Source organism: Poecile atricapillus, chromosome 2, assembly GCF_030490865.1.
Source record: "Poecile atricapillus isolate bPoeAtr1 chromosome 2, bPoeAtr1.hap1, whole genome shotgun sequence".
Taxonomy (NCBI): domain Eukaryota; kingdom Metazoa; phylum Chordata; class Aves; order Passeriformes; family Paridae; genus Poecile; species Poecile atricapillus.
In genome coordinates, this window is record NC_081250.1 from 39203864 (window position 1) to 39225103 (window position 21240).

At 40.3% G+C, this 21240-nt stretch overlaps 1 protein-coding gene across 1 annotated transcript in view; it reads left to right on the forward strand.

Annotated features, from left to right (window-relative positions):
- Positions 1 to 21240, forward strand: part of RARB (retinoic acid receptor beta) — a 92395-nt gene that overhangs the window by 32993 nt on the left and 38162 nt on the right. Inside the window, exon 3 of the mRNA XM_058832580.1 lies at positions 13726 to 13867. Within this exon, the coding sequence (XP_058688563.1) occupies positions 13726 to 13867 (142 nt within the window). The remainder of the gene's footprint in view (positions 1 to 13725; positions 13868 to 21240) is intronic.

The following is a 21240-nucleotide window of genomic DNA, read 5'->3' on the forward strand; positions in this document are numbered from 1 at the left end:
TATAAAAGCACAGAGATTATTCCAAATTAACTTTCTAACTGTGCTAACCCCACTGCTCCACTTATTTGTGAGCATAAGGGCTAAAGTCCTGTAGAAACAAGAACGGGAAAGTACTCTCTTATTTTCCATGAACTGTCAAATAATAATGTATAATTGTTTGGCTTATATCTTGCACTTCCTTCTTGTGTAAAATTCCTGATACCATCAGTGAAGGCTGTCTCAAAAAAGAGCACTTCAAGACTCTTGAACTCTGGTGTGTTGGTGACCAGCCACATTTGGGGCACAGCTTTGCTGTGCAGTACACCTGGAAGGTTTCTGGTGGCAAGGGGTGTTCCTCCTGCAGGCAGGGAACTCCTATGGACAGTTTGGGTCCCATTTCAGAGGTCAGTAGGAATTATCTAAGGTAGATGTGGGCTTTCCCATTGTATGCCAGCAAGCCATAGTGCCCATGATGCTTGGCAAGAGCATTTCCTGTTATAAATGTTGCCTTTGTGCATGCTGATCTTGCATATCTTTTCAGGATCTTGGGCCATTAACTAGTCCATTATAATTACAGTTTTTTCGTTGTTGTTACTATTAATAAGCTGAAGTAGTTGAGTCTTACTCTTTTGGCAGTGTCTATGCCTTTCTCTGTCTGGGAATATACACTGTAAAAAGAAGAAACTTCAAATTTATATTTGTATGTACAAGTTGCTGTTGGAGTTGAATCATGGTTTCTTGCACCACAGTGGATGATAAAGAGTCCTTGTAGATGTATTTGTCACATTTCTTTCCAGCTTTCACCTGCCTGTAGCTGTTGTGGCTTATTAACAAATATCTGAGAGAGCTCAGGCTCGCACTGGATCAGTAATGTGTGTGTGGTTTACAACACCTTCAGCAGAACTAAGTAAATTATATCCACTTGTAAAAGTGCTGTCTATGCAAATCATGCTGTGAGGTACTGACCAGAGACACCAGAAGCAGGTGAGCTGCAACTCAGGCTGGCACACTTGCCTGCTGAGAAGTCCCCTGGTTTGCATGCAGGGAGTGTGGAGTGTATTTTTATTTTCCTGTCACTAGGTTCTAATAGGTTTTACTTTTTCAATTTTCTTCACCAGAAAGAGGGAAAAACCTTTTATTTTGTTCTCATCTTGTCAATCTATTTCATACCTCTCCATTAGTTTAAGGACCACATGTGGCTTTTAATTATAATTGTAGAGTAGAGGCTGTTGTGTGCACACTCTGCAAATTGTGCAAGTGTAGGAAAAAATGCAGCTTTCCACCGTATTTAACACAAGATTTTATAATATCTTTAAGAGTACTGTTTGCAGGTGTAATCCAGCAAATAAGGAAATAGGGATATCAGAGCAAACATCTCAGAAATTAAATACTCTGAGATTTTCTGATAACAGTGCTAGCTTATTTTTCTATACTATGCCATATTTATGGCATTACAAATGTATAAAATTACAATGAACTACCTTTCATTTTCTAACTCTGGAACTTTAAAAAAAATCTGGTTAATGAGAAGTTAGTTGATACAGAAGTATATACAACTGATTTGTTGAATTTAGATTTAGGATAGCTTGCTGCACATTGTTTTTCCTGTTGGAAACAAGAATAGAATAGTTTGCCAAGAGTAGTTCTGGCTGAGTGTGATTTTGGTGCTGGTGAGATGGTTGAGGTCACTGTTGTTCTTGCTTTAGGCATCTTTTCAAATTGTAGTTCGAGTTTTTCATAGCATGTACTTAAAGCCTTTCTAACTGGCACATCTTAGAGAAGTAAATCCAAACTTAAGGGGTTTCACAATGGTAGAAAATGGAATTAATCATTATCTAACTCTCTTCACACTTGTGTATTAAGTAGATATTCAGGTGCTCTTTGTTTGCTACAGTTTTGGAATTTACTTTGAAAGATGCACCTATCTATATTTTCTGGTTTTTGTAAACCATCACCCAGTTTGCAAATGGTCAGCTTCTCAATTTGCAGAAATACTTTGGAAAGTAGCCTTCCATTGCCATCTGCTAACTGACTGACTGACCTGATAATGGAAACAGAGCTTCTTTCTAATCCCGAATGAAGTGTTCCTTTGAGAAAATTTCCTAGAGGGGCATTTGCTTCAGATTCTTCTGGAAATGGAGTGCAATTGAATTTGCACCATGGATCCTAGAGCTGTTTAGATTTTTGGAGCTGGTCTTTGTCTGTGCTGTAGCAGAAAAGACAACTGGATGTAATTTTCCAAGATTCAGTATTTCCAATGAAGTCAGCTTTAGAGATTCTTTATCCAATTTGTTTATGATATACATTCTTCTTTTTCTTCACCCTGTAAAACAAAACAAATGCCTTACTAAAAGAAATTCTTTCACTTTTGAGTACCCATTCAAAAAAGCAGAAAATGACAAAATTGAGATCACAGCCGTGTGCCTATCTTTCCCTCTTTGTATCTAGATTGTATTGTAGTCTTGAAACATGGATACCTTGTCTCTGGTAATCATGAAAATTATATACATGTTCTTCTTCCAGTTTCTTATTATTCTTATTATTTCAGAGGAACTTCCCATATACAGGGGACACCTCTAGGTGTGACACCTGTGCATCTCAGTATTCTAGCTATAAAAGCTAGTAGTGTTAAAGAAGTCATGCACCCAATTCTTTGGTATGTTGACATGGAAACTGTTTAAGTGGTGTGCTGCTGCAGCTAGTTTGCCAAATATTCAGAGTCCCTACTCATAAATTGTTCTTCCTTTTGATAATAAGCAGGAGCCCCCACAATTTCCATAGCTCAACTCAGGAGACAGCTGAGAAGTAGAAAAACATTTCTGTACATGAAGTCCCTTATGATTTCATGTGGCCATGCTTAAAATTTCTCATTTCATATATTTCAGTGGGAAAAGTTACTATGCAATAAAAACTGGATCATAATACTTATATTTTAGAGGGGAAAAGTATATTGTTTCTGGATCCCTTGTCTAGAATAATGGATGCATAAATTATAAGGTGAGACACAGTTACAAGTAGTGCCAAAAATGTAGATTTGGTTGGCTGTAAATGCAGTCAGTGATTTCACTCCAGCTATTCAGAACCCAATGCCGGAGGGGAGAGCCAGCAGCCCCCAGCCAGTGCACGTGAGCAGGGTCTGCCATTGCCTGGTGTCAGGCAGACTGATCAAATGCTTATGAAGCAAGTTTGTTCTCGTTTTAGAGTCTCTTTAAAAGCGACAATTTAATGGGACCCATTACTGTCAGCTGTGGCCAGTTCCCTCTCCCTCCTCCCAGGCGCTTAACAGGGAAAGCAGAGATTTATAGCTGTGGTGTAACCACTCCAATGGGCTACTGTTCACTCCTCCTGCAAGTGTCCTCGCTGGCTGCTCTCCAGATGAGTCTTCCAAACAGGAGAGAGGTCTTCCCTGTCTCTGGAGTGCTTGCCTTGCTTGCAGCCCTGTGCACCAGTGATAAATATATATGCAAATTATTAGGTCCCCGCTTCAGTTTGCGCCGTGATCCTTACATGCTTTCTGCTGGTCCAAAAGAGTGGCAGTGCTCCAGATTTAGCAATATTTAAGCAGAGCATGTAAGAAAGAATTCATTTTTTAAATGAGTGAGCATAACCATTTTTTTGCAGGTTTTTTGGAACATGGGATCAAGGCATTTCTCAGATGCTGCTTCAAATGGTCTTGCCCAGTCCATATACGTCGATACTAATGCACCGTGGTTATTACATGTATAGAAGCAAAAGTGAAAACTACATATTTTGTTTAAAGGAAAGAAAAGGGAGTTTTAGGTGAACAGAAGAGATGCAAGCACAGCATCCAGGAACCAAATGGATGAACTAACTAAAAAGACCTTTCATCTAAGTCCATGTGATTTTTGTAAACTGAAAGAATGATCGTCTTGTGATTATATGAGCTCTGTGCTTGAATCTGGCCATTGACTGAAGTCTGGCAAGGGAGGGAGAAAACAGGAAAACATCTTGCTAAGATTTTCCTGTGTTAGATTAATCAGCTCCAGTTCATTCACTCATCTCTGAAAGGTCATGTTTTCTTGTCAAAGTTGCCCAGTCCAAGACTCTCCCTTGCCTCCCTACAGCTTAGCTGAGTGATCCACCAGGCAAGGTGGATGCAACACTGCATTTGTCCTGAAACCTACGATGCTTTTTCATCATCTCAGTGTGGTTTGTGTTGGCATTTGCAACAAGATGCATCTCTCTGATTAGTGTTACCCTAAAAGTCTTTATTGCTTGGAGGAACTAGTCAGTTGATTCCTCTGGCTCTGTTTCTGCAGTTGCTAATCCCTTGCACTGGCACAGACTCTATTTCATCCACCTTTCTTAGTCTGCTTTCGCATGTTGTCCAGACCGTTGACTGTGTATGCTCTGACTGTGGGTGCTCTGACTGCGTATGGAAACTGGGCAGGGGGATATGGCCATCATCTCACTCTTAAAAATGGTGGGTTTTCCAAGCTGGTCCAGCTCCAACTCATCCCTCTGCTGTCGCCTTTGGTAATGAGTTTCAGCTGCAGTGTGGAAAGGTAATTTTCCTTGACTACTGCCAGTAATAGAGAGCCAGACTTGCATATTTCTGGGTGTTTACTTGAACTCTGTTTTCTAGTCTCCAGGCATCCAAGTTTCACTAAACTCTAGGCTTTAGTGGATTTTGGTGGATAGCTCTATATTAGCAGTTTCTTTGTTGCTGAACACAGGGCAATGAGAGTGCAGCATATAGTAGTAAGTACAAGATATTACTTGCCAGATTTCAAGAGATCTGGTACAACATATTTGTTTAGATGTCAACTGTCAAAACTAAGAGCAAAAAAAAATTATGGGAAGATAGTGAGCGTGTGTTGATGAGTCATTCAGATAGAGGACTGAAAACTGTACCAGGAAGCATAATGCTCAAGACATCTGGTTTATTTTGGCATGTTTATGTCCATGTTATTTCTTCTGAGTATTTTTAAGTTGCTTTCTGCATTGTTTTCATATGTCATTTCATCCCTCCTCAGAAACTTCTTTGCTGCAGACCGGGCATGTTTTAAAACTCCTCCCAGGTCTGACAAAGAGAATAGAGACATGCTGGGTGTTGAAGGTACGCAGGGGCCATGCTGTGGCATGGCCAAAGCCAGCTCTTTGCCAGCACCCACAGGCACCCACCCAGCCAGCCAGGCTCAGGCTGGGCTGCTGCATTGGCTCCAGGTCAGCTGGGGCGAGAGCAGGGAACAGCTGGCTGTGCACGCAAACTGTGCAGATCTCTCTGCTAGCGTGAGGGGAATTGCGCCTCAGCCAGCTTGCAGGCATATATAAATATTTGTGGCATAGTTTGCATTATTATTTCAGCTGAGCTCTAAACATTCGGTTGCTGATAGCGGGAAAGAAACTAGTGCTGCTATAAATTTCAGATGGTGCAGAAAAGCAGGGATTTTTGTACTGGCTGACAATTAAATAAAGTCCCTGTGCCTCTTTTGATAAATAACTCTGCTGCCAAATATGTGCAGGAACTCTGCAAGCCTTTATGGGGAAGGCTGGGAGGGGAGAAGGAGAAGGACACAAAGCCTGCCTGTGCGGGGAATTTCCTGGGAGCACACACACACCTTCTTTCTCCCATGTAGGTTTGTGTTTGAGCTTGCCCTTTCCTCTTCACATGTTTCCATCTCTGCCAGGCAGCTAAATGGAAAGGTTAATTTGAGAGACTGCTACAAGTAATTGCAGTATGGTAATTGCATAGCTAACATAAGTCTTTTCCTTGTCCTGCCTGCTGCAGGAATCTGCATGTCACTGCAGGGGCATAGCTTGGTGGAGATTTTTTGTTTATTTTTACTAGGAGGTCCACTAGTTTGCTAGAGTAGCTGTTGTTTAGTGTCTTTCCATTATATCTCTGCAAAAAAGAACCCTATGTGCATCCCAGTAAAATTGTGACATTGTCCACAGAAAATGGTCCCTCCGCTCCAGCCGTCCAAAAACCCAGTGGATAAAAATAAAGACATGAATTATGAGCATAAACCAAAATCAGTCATACAATTGAGGGATAACAGTTTGAAAATTCTTCTGTGATACTGTGCCTCCATGCAGGAGGGCAGCTACATAAATGGTTTGGAAAAGTGTCATTCTTTACGAAGAAATACTGCGCTTAATTAATTCTTGCTCCTGGGAGGTCAACCTGGGGCACTCATTATTGTCTTAATTGGTGGTATAAATCCTGAGGCACTGGAGGGGAAGAGAGGAAAAAAAAACGATGAGCAGTTAGCAACATACAGCCTTTTGGATAAATGCTAGCCAGTTGTACAACCATCCTGGTGACATTTTATGGTTTTATTGGGTTATAGGTTTGATCCTTCACAAATTAGGTTAAAAGGAATTGATATTCATAAACAAAAATATAAAACAACAGCAAAATGCAATAATTCATTCTTGAGTTCTCCATTAAACTGTGTGAAATAACTCAGAAAAGCGCTTCTTTGATCTCCTGTTATTTGTATTAAATTATATTCATTACTCTTCCCATCTGGAGTTTCATAGCAGGCCAAAAATCATCCTACAGACATGACTGAAAGGAAGTTAACTGTAACTTTTTAATTATATACATTCCATCTCCTCTTTTTTCTTAATTTGAAAAAAGCAGATGGAAGCACATACCAGCGCCTTCCTCTCCGTTTAAATCACTGAAGTGGAGAAGCAGAAAATCTCAGCCGTTCTTTCCCCTCACATATTGTTTCAAGGTGATGACTGTTCTGTCTGGAGACTTTGACATGTTTGCTAAAAAGGTCAGGAGTTCAGTGAAAATCGAAATTGTGGAAAAATACGTGCATAGTCCTAGGGATGCCTTGGTGCCCTTGCTGGAAGAATCTGGTCGTTGCAGATTTGCAGCTGATGGAACACATCTCCCCTATTCTGTTGGTAGCTGCCTCTCTGCCAGCTGGCCAGCATAAGTGTTTCAAACTCTCCAGAAGCAAAAAAAAGTAGTCAATGTTTTGATGGTTTTTTTACATTAAACCAAGGTTTGTGGAATCAGAAGATGTTTTGGCAAGGGGCACAATAAAAAATGGTGTTTTTTTCCAGGCTCACCAGGGGTTAATTTAGGCTAATTGGCATTACTAGCCCCATGAACAAATTTTTCAAGCTCTGTTATCAGATTTATTTTTTCTTTTTCCCCTGTGAAGCCCGTAAGACCTTTTTCACCTTAGAAACTATTAGGATTTATCAAACATGGCCTGCTCTGTCTTTGCTGTGAATTTTTTGTAGTTGCAGATGAGTATCCCCACTGTGGTAGCTTAGAGAGGAGTAAAATGTTCCTCATCTCCTCATCCATGTCCTTTGGGCCCTTTTCTCTTTTTAAGAAATGACAAAACCCTGAGATATTTCAAACTTTTCCATTTGTGTAACAACAATGAAAAAATAATAGACCTTTTTTCCCATAGTGGGTTGCTCTTAAATCCACAGGTCTAGATTTCCATATGCAAGATGTGGGATGACAGCTGCTTATTTTCACTGTGTTTTGAGTTCTGCCAATGAAAAAGAAAGAAAATCACTGCCACACTGGTTTCAAGAGCAAATTTAGGTTTCTTTGACCATAGAATCTTAGGCCTACTCTTCATCTGCAGAATAAATGGCTAAACAAGCAGAAGTGTGCATGGCAAGCTGGCAATACCAGTAATGACAGACAAAGCCAGAGCCCTTCCCAGAGTGGGCTGGTGCTGAACTCCACCACCACTGGCTGGCTGGCATTTCTAGGTGCTTTCTACCAGCCATTGACATTTGTTTTTGCACAGATCTTCCTGTCCTGCCCTGATGTACATCATCATCACAATTTCCCTGCTTTCTGGCAACAAGCCTTCCTTTACTTATTGTTGTAGCTGCATCCATTTTGTGCCAGCGGTGGTTTCCACTCATAATGTCAGATGATTAAATTGTTTATTCTGCAAGCTGTGACTTCCAAAGTGTGATAGACAGTGCAGACATCCTGGAAAAGTGCTGTGCAACTGGGAATAAGCTCATTTGAGCTTCCTTTTAGATAGCTGCTTTGGTAGCTTTGATTACTGGTGGGGTCTCCTGCTCTGGCTGCTGCCACTTCGCAGTGTGTTTTGTCTGTATGGTATCACTAAACAGCACATGCTGGGTTGTACGTCTTTTGTAAGTCTTTCTACGCAACTCCAGTTGCAGGCTTGCATTGTTACCAAAGCCTCACAGAGTAAATTTTCCTGGTTAACAACTAAAAATTGCATGTCTTTGCCCTAGCTTGCCTGTTGAGCCTACCGGGATTTGGTGAGGCAGGGGTTTTTTGTTCCCTGACTGCTGCCACTAGTTATTAAAAATGCTGCAAACTACATTTAATTCATGCAGGTTCCTGGGCAATTCCCTTGTCAAAGAAGAAAGCAGTTTTGTGCAGATCCCATCACTGAGAGATACCTTAAATGTCTGATACCTAAAATGCTCCAGAGAGAGCAGGAATGGGAGCTTTACCTTCTCTAAATACATTTTACACAGTTAGCAAGGATAGAGGGTAACTTAAATGATTAAAATAGAGTGATTGAAAAGAGGCCATGCATCACAAACATTTCTTTTGTAAAAAATACACATATCTGCCCAGCCCCAGTTTCAGAATAAAGCTAAGGTTAGAGGTTTCAGGTGTGTGGTAGGCTGGATTTTCTTTGTTGTTTCTGGTATTTATCTTTCCTCTCAGAGCTCAGTCATAGTTTATAAATGACTGATAAACTGTACCATGGAAAAGTCCTTCCTACTCCTTTGTTTCTTTTACGATAAAGTAGCAATATGCTTCACTCAGAAGCTTATTTTGCAAATTTACAGAAGAATAGCCTCTAAATCTGCAGGAGTCATAGCTGGCTGCCTGTATTTGGGGGTAATCAAAGCTGAACCAGATGAACCGAGCAGGTTGTTCAAACAGATTGAGCTTGCAATAGCCCTTCGCTGCTGATTACCCTGTCCCTGGCTTGCAGTGCAAGTTTTCGGCTAGTAAGCCCACTGTGCCTGCAAATAAGACTTGGCATGCTCTGTGCTGGCAAAATATTTTTAAGATGTTGTGATCAAATGATCCATCTCTTCATGCATGTGCATAAGTTGAGCTCTAAATCATCTGCCTTGCCAAAATCAACTGGACAGTGAAGGAGAGGGAGTTGTATAGATTCCCTATCAAAAATGTAAGGGTAGCAGTTCACACTAACAAATCCGTAAGACTTCATAAGTTTAAACACTTAACCTTATCTTGAGGGCTCATCCCTAATGAGGTCCTTTTTATTCACATAACCAATGGCATAAGGGCATTCAAAATATTACTGGAATAGTTAATATTCTATGTGGGCACTCTGTTCTGTACTGAGCTCTCAAAGTTTGACTCATTCTCAGGCAACTGCTGCAAAAGCAAGGGCTGAATGGGATGAGGTGGTTTCTTTGGCATTGTGTTGAGGTTGGATTGACTAAATAGATTATTTACTTCTATGCAATAGACCTAGGAAGCCAGGTTTGTTTGCTGCTTGATACATACGGTTTCACATATCACTCTCTGCTTTCAGTGTGGCAGATAAGATATCAACACAATTAAAAGTGAAAAATAATCTGTCTGCTCTGCCACTGGTGGATGCTCAGGGAACACACGCTGATACAATAGATTTCTGAATAATTTATACTCAGCATTTTTTCCTTGCACTCGGTAAATGAGGATGCCTAATGTGGCATGGTCAGAGTGATACTCTATCTGTCATCCATTAAGATAACAAGATTGGTGGGCCTGGGAGGAGCGTGGCATGATACACAGAAAAGATGAGATTAAAAATTGAAATGTTTGTCCAAAATGTTCTGTGTAAAGGATGCTGATAAAAGCAGTTCAGAAAAACAGAATCAATTCAAAAGTGTGATTTCCACAAAGCTTTGTCTTCTCTAAAATAAATACACAAGATCCATGTTCCTTTCAAAAGTTATGGATAAAAGGAATATCGGAGTAAATCACTGTTCCTGATAGGCCTTCAGTAGCTTTCTCTACTTTAAATTCAAGTACTTTGTAGGTGCTATCAAAAACAATTATGTATGACAGTAATGCTTTATGTCTCACAGAATGGGATTTCCTTTTATATTCATAAGGCTTTTTAAATTACAAAGAAAGAATCATTTGTGATTGTTTTTGGCACTGGAGTGTCTCATCTCCCATCACAAGGTGTTAATTTGGACGAGGTACTAAACTATTTGCATAAAAAATGGCTCATGTAAATATTCAGCCAAACAGATTCATCTCAAGGTGACTGTACTATAGGAGATAGTATATTGTTTTCCAAGAGCCAATAGGCACTAGAAATTGATTAGTTTATAAGCAGTGGTGGTTTTCAGTCTCTGAAGTTTCTGGCAACTTCTTAACATCAGGTCACATTTGGATTTTCTTGGTTTTTGAAGAAACTATTGGGGTTGTGAGGATCAGATGGGAGTCATTTGACAGAAAACACTTGGAGGAAGACTTTGGCTTGCTTCTAACTTCAGTATTTTTAGTGAAAAGGCCACTGTTATACCTATGCTATTTGGAGTCCAGCCTTAAAAGGGTTTAAATGTGCTTTTCTGTTGAACTGGGCAGCAAGCATCTGCTCTGCCATCTCCATATCCTGCAGTTTTCTTTCGCTGCAGAGCTGCAGTCAGGGTCCAAACCCCCTGCAGAGGAAAACACGGGACACTTTTTTTTTCAGGCTAGATTCAGGAAATATCTCTGAGCATGACCCTGCTTGCAGTGCCACACATAACTTGTGGCTGCACAGCACCAGGCTGCTGGAGGCAGGTGGGGACACCGAGTCACCACTGCCCAGCAAATGATGCTCCTCACCCGCCAGTGCCTGAACTCCTGTCCCTCCCCCTAGGATGGCTTGGTTTGGGGTTTGTATGCAAAGATAATTATAATCTTAGTGCCTGTCCAGAGGAATATTTAAAAATCTAATCTTTTTGATGAGGTATTGCTGAATTTTTAAAATGAGTTTGTCACAAATCTTACAAGGAACGGTATCCCAATGCTGATTTGGGGAATACTTGTGAATGGGTACTAATACATTGTTGAGAACCATTAGCTTTGACCAGGACTTCATTACACCTTTTTTCATCTGAATATTTTGTGTAAACAAGTTCATTTTTATTTATGTTCCATGAGTAAATCCAGGAAGAAAATCAAATACAGGTGTTAGAAAGTAATTTGTTAAACAGCAATCAAAGCTTCCACAATTAGTATCTTCTATATCTTTCACTCTATGGAGGACATTGCCTGGGGAGGTTAGGCTGATGAGGAAACTGTCTTCATTTTGATCTGGAGATCTGCTTTTTCCGAATTTGTTCTTCTTAAGCCTTTCTTATTAGTAATGAGTTCATGAATGCTTTATACTTGCTGTCTGCAGATGGATCACATTTTTCAGTTGCGCTGTGTGGTCAGCTTTGACTGGTAAGGACTGAGGCAGCCTCCTCTGCTTTCTTTCCTGGTAATTAAATACAATTAAATATAATTAAATAATTATATTTTATTGTTTATTATTATTCTATTGTTTAATTTTTAATTAAATAATTAAACCCTGGCTTATAAGGATGCACACCCTGCAGCTATATATCAGAACAACTGACCAGTAGGTGCCATTAGCTACTGGTTATATTTTGGTAAAGTACAGATGTATTTGGAGAAGACTGTTTCTTCTTTTCCCAGTATTGGGTGACTTGTTCATTTGGGCCATTTTGTTTCTTGCCCTATCAGGCTTGTGGTAGGAGAGTAATACCATTGGTGGCTGTGGTTGTTAAATCACCTGCAGCAGCACTGGATTAGGCTGGCGTGGCTGCCATAACAGTTACCAGTTTTGGCTTGTCCTGCATCCTTCCAGCTAGAAAGTGGTGAGCAAATAAGCTGTAGAGAGACCCTTGAAACAGCACAGCTCACATTTTCTGCCTGTTTAATTAAAACAAAATAGACGCCATAGATGCCTCACTGTTGTTAGCCACATAAGCAATTACCCCAGAGCCAGGCATCACAGGGGAATATCAAAGCAAGAAAGGAGTGAATATTGCTATAAATTTTCTTTTTTTGGCGAGTAAACAAGTGTATGTACACTTGCCCTACTTGCCATTGCAACAATTCAAGCAGTGCTAATGATCTGAAGTGTAGAATATAAAATAGCAGTGTTTATTGATAACTTGAAAGTTTTAATTATCCAAACAAATAGCTTTAAATTATTCTTCTGTGTCCAGTAGCTTAAGGAAAAGATGTGGAGAGTTTTTATTTACCTGTTTGATGATAGTATTTAAATATCTCCTAAAGCAGAGGAGCTAACCTCAGGATGAGGCTTGCCTGTGCAAGAGCTGCAGAAAACTCTTGCCAGGGGTTACGTGATTAAGGAGGCATTTTTCAGTTCTGAGTGAATCTGAGGTATTTTCATAACATTAGCATCTATAGCACATTGGTTGTGCAAGGAATTTATGACCAGCCCTTACTGCCTGCCCTACCACTCCCTGATCATACAGCCAGAAAGTCTCTCAGTCAGCTCTGAATGATGGGAGTTTTGTCTTTTGAACTGCTCACGTATCTCGGTGAGCGCTTCAAGGAGAGCCAATTTCATAGCTTACCATGATTGCATCTTTAGACAAATGCATTGTGGGCACAGAGCTATTGTCTGTGGCATCAGGTTTACAGCTTCCCTGTAGGGTGTAAACATGCGGCTGGTTGAAGAGTTTTAACCTCTCAAGCCCTCCAACAAATATTAAATTGCTAACTATTCTTCCATAATGCTGTGATGTTGACTGAAATTTGACCCTGGTGCTTGCTGAAACGATTTTCAAAATCTGAGTGAGAAGGTTAAATAGTGCTGTCAAATTTCCAAATGTCTGTTGCAGAAATACTTTCACTGAATATCTCTGGGTTGAGCTCTAAAATGCTTAAAGTAATCCTCTTTTTTTTCTTCATTATTACATGATATTATCTAAAGCTTGGGGTTTAGTGCAGATAAAGAAATGAACTTGGGTTTTGCCTTTTTTCTGTGCCACCTAACCTTACCATTTATGGCTATTTTTCTCTTTTTTACTTGTTGAAGGAGGAGTTCAGTTAAATGGTGTTCCTTAAGTACAAACCAGACCTCTAGGTTTCTTAATTTCTGTTCAAGCTCGTTGTAATTACTTGATTATTTTCACAGCTGTATCTGAGTAAGAAAAAAAGTGCTGTAATTGGCAACTTTTACAAGTTCACAACTCAATAACCTGATACTGGAACTCTTCCACCTGCAGAAGGCTTATTAATTGCCGTAGGAGTTTTCAGCAGTTAAGAGACCTGGGTTTCAAATTATTTCTCTTTTGAGGTGCAGCCTTCGAACTAGAGAATCTCTGCAGTAACGAAAATAGATGGGACCTTCAGGTTGAGAGAGTCTGTTTGTTATTGGATGAGTGTCTGACTTCCAAGTGGATCTGTTAGGAAGGCTGTTGTTTACCCAACTCATTTCTTACATTCATAAGCTCAAACCATTTTTAGTTGAGCTTTTTTGTAAAATCTAGGGCTTCGTTTCCTGAATGCTCTTACTAGTTCTAGCTTTGTTTATTTTGGCCTTAGGTTGCATTAGATAATTAGTTTTTATTTAAGAGATGAGTCTTATGTTGCAACAAACAGTACTAAATTATAGTAAGACTGAGTCTTACTTACCAGCCATAACTTTGAATTTATTTTGCTATTTTAAAGCAACATTTGTGCCTGTCTCGAAGGTTTATGGAAAGCTCAGAAGCTTACTTGATTTCTTTTTTTCTTGATTCCAGGGCTTTTTCCGCAGGAGTATCCAGAAGAACATGGTTTACACATGTCACAGAGATAAAAACTGTGTTATCAATAAAGTTACCAGAAATCGCTGCCAGTACTGCAGACTACAGAAGTGCTTTGAAGTGGGAATGTCCAAAGAATGTAAGTTGTTTCAGAAACAATTTATTGTTTGTCATATCCTACATATATGTGGCAGTCCTAAGGGAAAAAAAAATATGATGCAATGATGTGATTGAAGCCAGTATCTGCGTTCATATGGAGGGAAAGGAGTATGAATTTGGTGCACAACTTCAGATCTGTATTTACAGACTTCTGAGTCCTTAACTCTGCAGCCTAAAAGCTGTGTGTTCTTACTGCCTGGACCTTCTCTGAAAGGTGAAACAAGCTGGCAAATGCTCTTCTCTAAACCTGCAAAGCCAGTAAACCTGACTATGCAAAGCACACCAAAACCCCAAAGGATTTTCCTCTCCCTTCTTTTCTAGAAATCTCTGTTTTTCCCTTTAAATTAACATTTTTAAATATTTATGTAGAAATATGTGATATTCTCTTTTTCAGTTTATTGATGTCCCCATCAAGACTGAAAATATAGCTAAAAAAGCTTTTCTTAGATCCCATGGGGTAATGCTTCTGAAACTTTCTCATTTTTGACTGGATTGATTGCAGTAGCAAAAAAGTCTCTGATGTATTGATCTGTTTGATTGTTGAGAGTTTTTACCTCTATCAGCGATGTTCCTGGTGTCAGTAGGTCAATTCCAGTAATAACCACTACAGAAATTTGCAGTGTGTGCATAAGAGAGAAGGGAAAATTGCCCAACACCAGTTCTTAACTTTAATTCACCCACAAGAGTTTCTTGGAGAGAGTTTAAGATCACATGAAAAGAAAAATTGACAATGATGAGGCATTTATGTCTGAACTGTGATTTAAACAGGTTCTCATCTTCAGCATTTTACATCCCTGAATTGTGTGGAACATCCCAGTAGTTACCTTCTCTGTACTTGGTCAGGAACTAGAGGTCTTAAAGTTACATTTGTCCCTCCTCACTGTATCCCATTTCTCTCTCCCACCCTTTACTTTCCTCTCAGAGAAAGGGTGTAGAGAAGTGGAGAAAGAACCAGATACATCCTTACGACCATTGTGCTGTGTTTCCAGCTCCTTTTCATGGAAATGTGAAGTTGTGGTTATTGGAAAGTTTCAAACTGCTGAGGGGAGGAGGTCTTAAGATTTCCATTATTTTACTGTTCATGTTGGGTTTTCTAGATTTCTTGTGTGCCTGAAGTGCACTTATCTATACTTAGGTATAGAGCTGTTGGATGGAAACCGTGATGGGAGTAAAGGAGAAGGTAGGCTAAATGCGAAGATATAAAATTGAATAAGGGGATTTTATTGATATCTATTTCACTGCATGTGTACCTGTACACATGATGTCTTTTATTTCTTTGATAAAAACAGTATGATGCAGTTTGGAAGAGAAGAAAAAAGCACTTTTCTCACCTGAGGGCTTGTTGGTCTTGAGTTCCTAAGGACTTTATTGCTGACGCGAAGTAGTAATCTTATTAAATGCTGTAACGTCACATCGGAGTAGGTTTTGGAAGTATCAGCAGTATTTCTAACATGTTAACCAAAGTTACTTTGGATAAACTATAAAAGATTTACTGCCTTTTAGGTGATGGATTCTTTTCTCCCATAGGGTAGCTGGAGCTTTGCCAGCAGGAGTTAAGGTTTTGCTCTGCCCGTTTCCTGGGATGAACCAAGTGAAATTGCCCTTTGGCAGTTGCCTTTATCTCAAAATTCTACAGGCATCGAAAGGGGGGATAACAGGTTGGAGGGGGAACAGAGGATCCTGGAGAGAAGTGAGGGATGTCCTCTGGCTGCATTTCTGTAGAAGGCATTTGCAAGGGAACAGAGAAATTATTTTAAATGTCATCAGTTTGAATGCAGTGTGTCTTGTCTTCTGGGTTTAAGAACTAAGTCTGAAGTGATTCTGTGTTATCCCTTCATAAACAGGAGCTTTTCATCTCTTAAGAGATTTGAGGAACTATTTTCTTATCTGACCTTCTTTCATACATATCTCTAGGTTTCAACTCCATTTCTTTAGAAGTTTATGTAAACAAAGGCACATCTGTCATTCAGCTTTTTCTTACCAGACAGAGGTTTTTCTTTTTCCCCTAGTGCATTATTCACATTTTATTTCTTTGTCTTCTTACAGTTCTGTTATCTTGTAATGTGAAAGCCATGAACAAAGGACAGAAAAAAAGTATCAGAGAAATCTCACAGGGAAACAAGCCTACAATGCTCAAACCAGTCCCAAATGGGGAAAGTAATCATGATGGCACCTGCAAATAGGAACCCCAAGGTCTGTTTCCAGGCACTGAGGAGGAGTAGATGCTGGGTTTCAGTATGCAGAGTAATCTGTGCTTAAAAGCAACAGTCCTATGTTTATTTATTTTGTCTTTAAAGGGCATGCAAAAGTACCTGCATATGCAGCTCCCTTTGAGCTTAATGAATGTTCCTCACAAACATCAGAGGAGAGATGGGAACTGGGTTCATAGCCAGTGTGATAAGTAAGGGTTTAAGAATGGGGGTACAGTGTTTGAAAGAGAAGATACTGAGCATTTCTTTTATGCTTTTATCTTGTTTCAGAGAATGAAGTGAGATGATGAAGGAATGCACCAATTTGCATTTCTTTATTGGTTGTTTTGTTAGTGTAGAGGAAAAAAAGCTATCTTCGACCCCATTTTACTCCCCAGATCTGATCAAGAGAGGTCAATAACTACACTACCTCCAGGGCAGGAATGGAGATATTTGCCTTGTGATAATATCTGCAAGACCTGCTGGAACTGGATCCCACTAGTAGGGCTTTCTTTCATTAGGGACATCTTTCATTGTGTAGTCCCTGTTGCAAAAAGTTTGTCCTCCAGATAGGCAGGACAAAGTGTGAGGGGAAACAAAGTAGTGATGACTGCCTTATCATCCTACAACAGGACAAAACACAGCTTGAAATAAAACCCTGCTGTCTTTAATCAGATATCCTTCTTTCAGAAACTCCAGAGCTTTGTCCCCGAAACCTGAGCTGCAGCTCCCAGTTCAGGGCCTGGAGCCAGTCCCTCCACCAGCACCGCATCAGGTTTGGGGATGGTTTTATGGCTGTCCCACCTCAGCTCATGGGGGAGTGTAGGTGCAGCTGAGGCTCTGGACCCAACTCCAAACAACTTCTGTCCTTCATAGCCTTCCAGTCTGTTTTTTTTGATTACCACGTAGAGCCAGACAGTGATCACACAGGGTTCTTTTTTTGCTGCTGCTGAAGTGAGAAGGCTAGTAAGGCTGACAGTGGCTCGTTATGTGATGGAGAGCCTTAGGAAACTAACCTTTGCCCTTCTATTACGTGATCTCTACGCTGCTGTTGAAGCGCCATCCTCGGCGTGACCCCAGGTGCCAGCAAGCAGCTCGCTGCTGCCTGGACGCGGGCCCTCGGTGCTCAGGAGCTCCAGGGTCACACGTACAGCACTGCCTGCTGTAAGCAGGAGCACACAGGAAGCTGGGCAAAACTCTTGGACAAGAATAGACTCTTTCAAGCAGGATGCAGCAACAGTCGCTTTGTAAGGTGAAGCCTGCTCATAGAGAGAACCTAAGGGGGAAGAAAATGGAGCTCCCTTCTGCCACAACTGCCCAGCTTAGCCCAGCAGCTCTTCAGCTTCCATCCTTTCTCATAAACTGTGCAGGCTGCAGGGACTGCCACTGTACTTGAAGACCTTTGGGGTCCCCTCAGACACAATCCAGCCCACGTACCAGGGTGTGGTGCAGAGAAGCCATCTTTATACTGGCATAAACCTTGTCTGCAGTGAGCTCTAATAGAGCGAAATTATGTTGATAAAGGCACAGAATTGTTCCAGATTACTTCAGTGCACTGAAGCAATGTTCAGATTTGCAAATCTGCTTACAATTAACCTCTCTGGAGGGAGGGAGGGAATGCAGGGAAGTTATCATGAAGAGGAGAGAATCTGCTTTCTGTGCTCTGTATTTGTTGGGGTTTTTTTTAACTTGCCCAGAAATGTCTGTTACTCTTTGTCACAGACTTGAGTCTTATAATATTTAAATGTTCATGCTTCTTGGAACATATGATTACATTCTGCTACCAAACAATGAAATGAATGGATTTGCTTATTTTCTTTCTGGTAGAAATTGGCAAGCAGGAAACATCAGCTTGAGGATCTGTCATGTTTGTATTTTTTATTTCTCTTTAATTTTTTTCAGACTCCTTAATGAAGCATGATTCCATCTTCAGTGAGTGGCTAAGTAGAGGGCTAGCCTGCATAGTTGCATTTGAGAAGTTCATGCAGATTTCACTGATGTAATTTTAAAGTTAATTAATTAGAAAACATGCAGTCTTTATTTAGATGTTAGTCAGAACTGAACTGGGATTATTTTATTCTTTTTAGCCAGCAGGAAGCACTGGATTTAGGAATTGTTTCTGCTTTGCTACAGGCTAGATTTTTAACTGATGCCTAAATACCACACAGTGGCTGGGGGCTTTTTCAAAAATTCCAGAGTAGTTGCCTTGCCTGTTAACTTGCTTTCTCGAGAGGCAGGAGCTAAATATCAGAGTGGAAATCACAAACCCCTGAATTCTGTTCTGGGACTAATTCCTGTCTGACTATTCTGTCTTTCCTATCTTGCAAGGTGAAAATTATGTCTTTTCACAGGGGCTGGGAGACCTTGTATTGCAAGTGCTTTGAAAGTAGAAAGATGTAAACTGTGAAAATACCAATTAAATTAAGAATTGGAGAATATAGATAGTGGGGAAGCTATGCCCAAACCATAGAGATCACATTTTTTCATTTTATTTTCTAAGGATGGATTGTTTTGGAGATTTTTTTTCAGTTGCTGATCAGATAGGAAAGCTTGTCTTTTTTCGTTTTTTTTTTTTCAGGCTGACAAATTGGGAACTTTTAAAAGGTAATGCCAAACTCTCAATATCACTGATGGGGAGATTTTTTTAAGATGAGAGTGAAGCTAATGGGGAAGGCTCTTCCTGCAACAAAAACCACAGTGCTCTAGTGTCAGCCTGTACTCTGCCAGGGATAATGCACACTTTGTTATGCTGGGTGGCTGAAAATTATCTACATACAATTAAAATTCTCTTGTGGAGAACTGGGTTCTACTTGTTGTACATTGTTTCCCATGGTTAAACAAACATCTCTAGCTTTTCACATCTTTTTTTTTTCTCTTCAAAGAAGCAGATCTGCTTTTCCTTTCTCCTTTTGAGGTCTGCCTCTTCTGTGTTTTAGCCTTTACCCCTGATTTTGCATAGCTTACACTTGCCAGCTTTAATGTTTAAAGGAGCAACTTAGATTGAATGTTATTATCCATAATTTACTCTATGTTCTGTGAAGATGGTTATGTAATAGCAGTAATTGCATCAACTCACCTAATGAGCTTTCCCTCCAGTGCCATGTACAGCAGATTAATAGCCCATGAATTCATTTGCAGCTCGTTGTGTTTCAGAAAAGTATTTCAGGCAGCAATTAATAAACTGCTAAAGAAAATAACATAAAAAATGATTTTTTTTATTATGTTAACTCTCCAGCTGAACAATTTATTGGCACCTTTCATGATGTGGCTAAGTAAATTCTCTCCTAATTCCTCAAGCAGAGTGTGATTAGTGAACCCTGCTCAACTCAACACTGTCTGGTAATTAGTCTGATCTTTATATCCTAAAATGCTAGGGAGAAGTAAGAATAGCATCTTAATGTTCTCTTTTTCTTCTGTTCCTTGCCTTTCAGGCATTATGCAAATAGCTGTAACTTTAAACTGCAGCACTCTAGTGCTGCAAATTTTTTTTTTCCCCTTCCTTGCATAGAAACCCCATAACTGTGTAAGCTAAGGATTGAAGACCTCGGCCAATAAACAACCCCTGGCACTGTTTCTGCGCTGCTTGTTGTGGGCTGCAGTGTCCCATACCTCCCAAGTGGTGGGACAGTGCCTGAAGCAGGGACCCGAGAAAGGTCACGGGGTGCTGCTGCCCTGAGGAAGGTAAACCAAAGGTCAAATGCCACTGGAGAGGGAGATGCCAGGAGAGAGGCATGGAGAGGGAAGAGAGAACAGGGAAAGTCCTGAGTTTTGCAGTATAAAAGGGGATGAGGTGATTGAACCCAACAGGAGAAGAGCAGCAGTGAGATGCCAGGGCTGCAACCACCTTTTCAGGAAAAGTGTCTGAGGAAAGGGGGAAAAACTGCTGCATGTGGCCAACCTTGCCAGGCTGCTCTAGAATTACTATTTCCATGTTTTTTCTTTTGGTTGGTGCTAGTGTTTTGGGGTTTTTAAAATTAAAGTCTTTATCAAGTTTTTCACGTTTTACATAATTCCTTTCTCAAATGAAACAGTTACCTTCCTGCCAGTACCATCCCTACTCTCCCAATCCAAAAGAAGCTTTTGGGTTGTCTTCAAAAGTAGTAAAATATATATTTTAAAATATTTTCCCTCATTTTGGGCTCTTGAGGACTGGGTAAGTATAAAGGGAATTCCTTCAATAAGCTCATACAGAGATTGATTACATGTCCTCAGCTGGAAGTTACATTAAGACTTATTCACTAAGGTATAGCTACTGTGGTGAACTTTTCAACGCTCTCTGCTGTCTCTATGACAACACAGATCCTGGCAGAAGTTACCAGGGCTCGTGTGCTCTCTGCAGCCTTAGTCTGCATCCATCAATCCTAGTCCTCGATGACTAAATGTGTGCCTTTCTTACGTTTTTGCTTAACAAGGTGTTTTATTAAATTTGTGACACTTCTAAAGTTATTACACTAATCATTTGTACTGCAATACCCAGCCATGCTCTAAAAGAGGTGTGCTTTAGGAAAGGACTTTCTGAATGGCTCTCAGTCCTACCCTGTGGAAGATATTATCCAGTCTTATCCTGTGGAAGAGTGGCACACAGTCCTTGTATAAGTACAACTTTTCTTTCATTACAGGTGAAACTTAAGATGACTAGAGCCAGGGAAATGTGTAATGAACACACAGTCTAATTTCTGCTTAGACTTGCAGCACACTCCAGAGAAGTGCTTGCTACTGTTCAGTGCTCTAGCAAAGCCCTCAGACCTTGCTGAACCCATCCTTATTTTAAAGAAGCCCATGGTATGTCTGTTGGTGCTTGTGGCTCAGGTTTCTGTGGCAGCCCTGCCATGTGCCACCTTCTGTGGAGATCCTTTTCTGGAGATTGGGCTCTTCCTTGAGAACAGTTGACATTGACACAGGTCTAAGCTTTAATATTTTTAATTTTACATCTTTGGGCTGGTTTAGGAATCATCAGATGCTTTCTTCTTCATCAGTTTCCCAATAAAAGGCATTTTGGGCAGGTATCTCTTAAAAAATCACTTCTCAACATAGGTCTTGTTCTTTTCCTGGCCTTTTTCTGTTATTTCCCATGCCCTACTTTGGTTTATAGCGTTATTCCAAATTGCACATGTAAAGACGCTGGCTGTATGCATCTGTGTTGCCATTGCAGGTCATCTTTGCC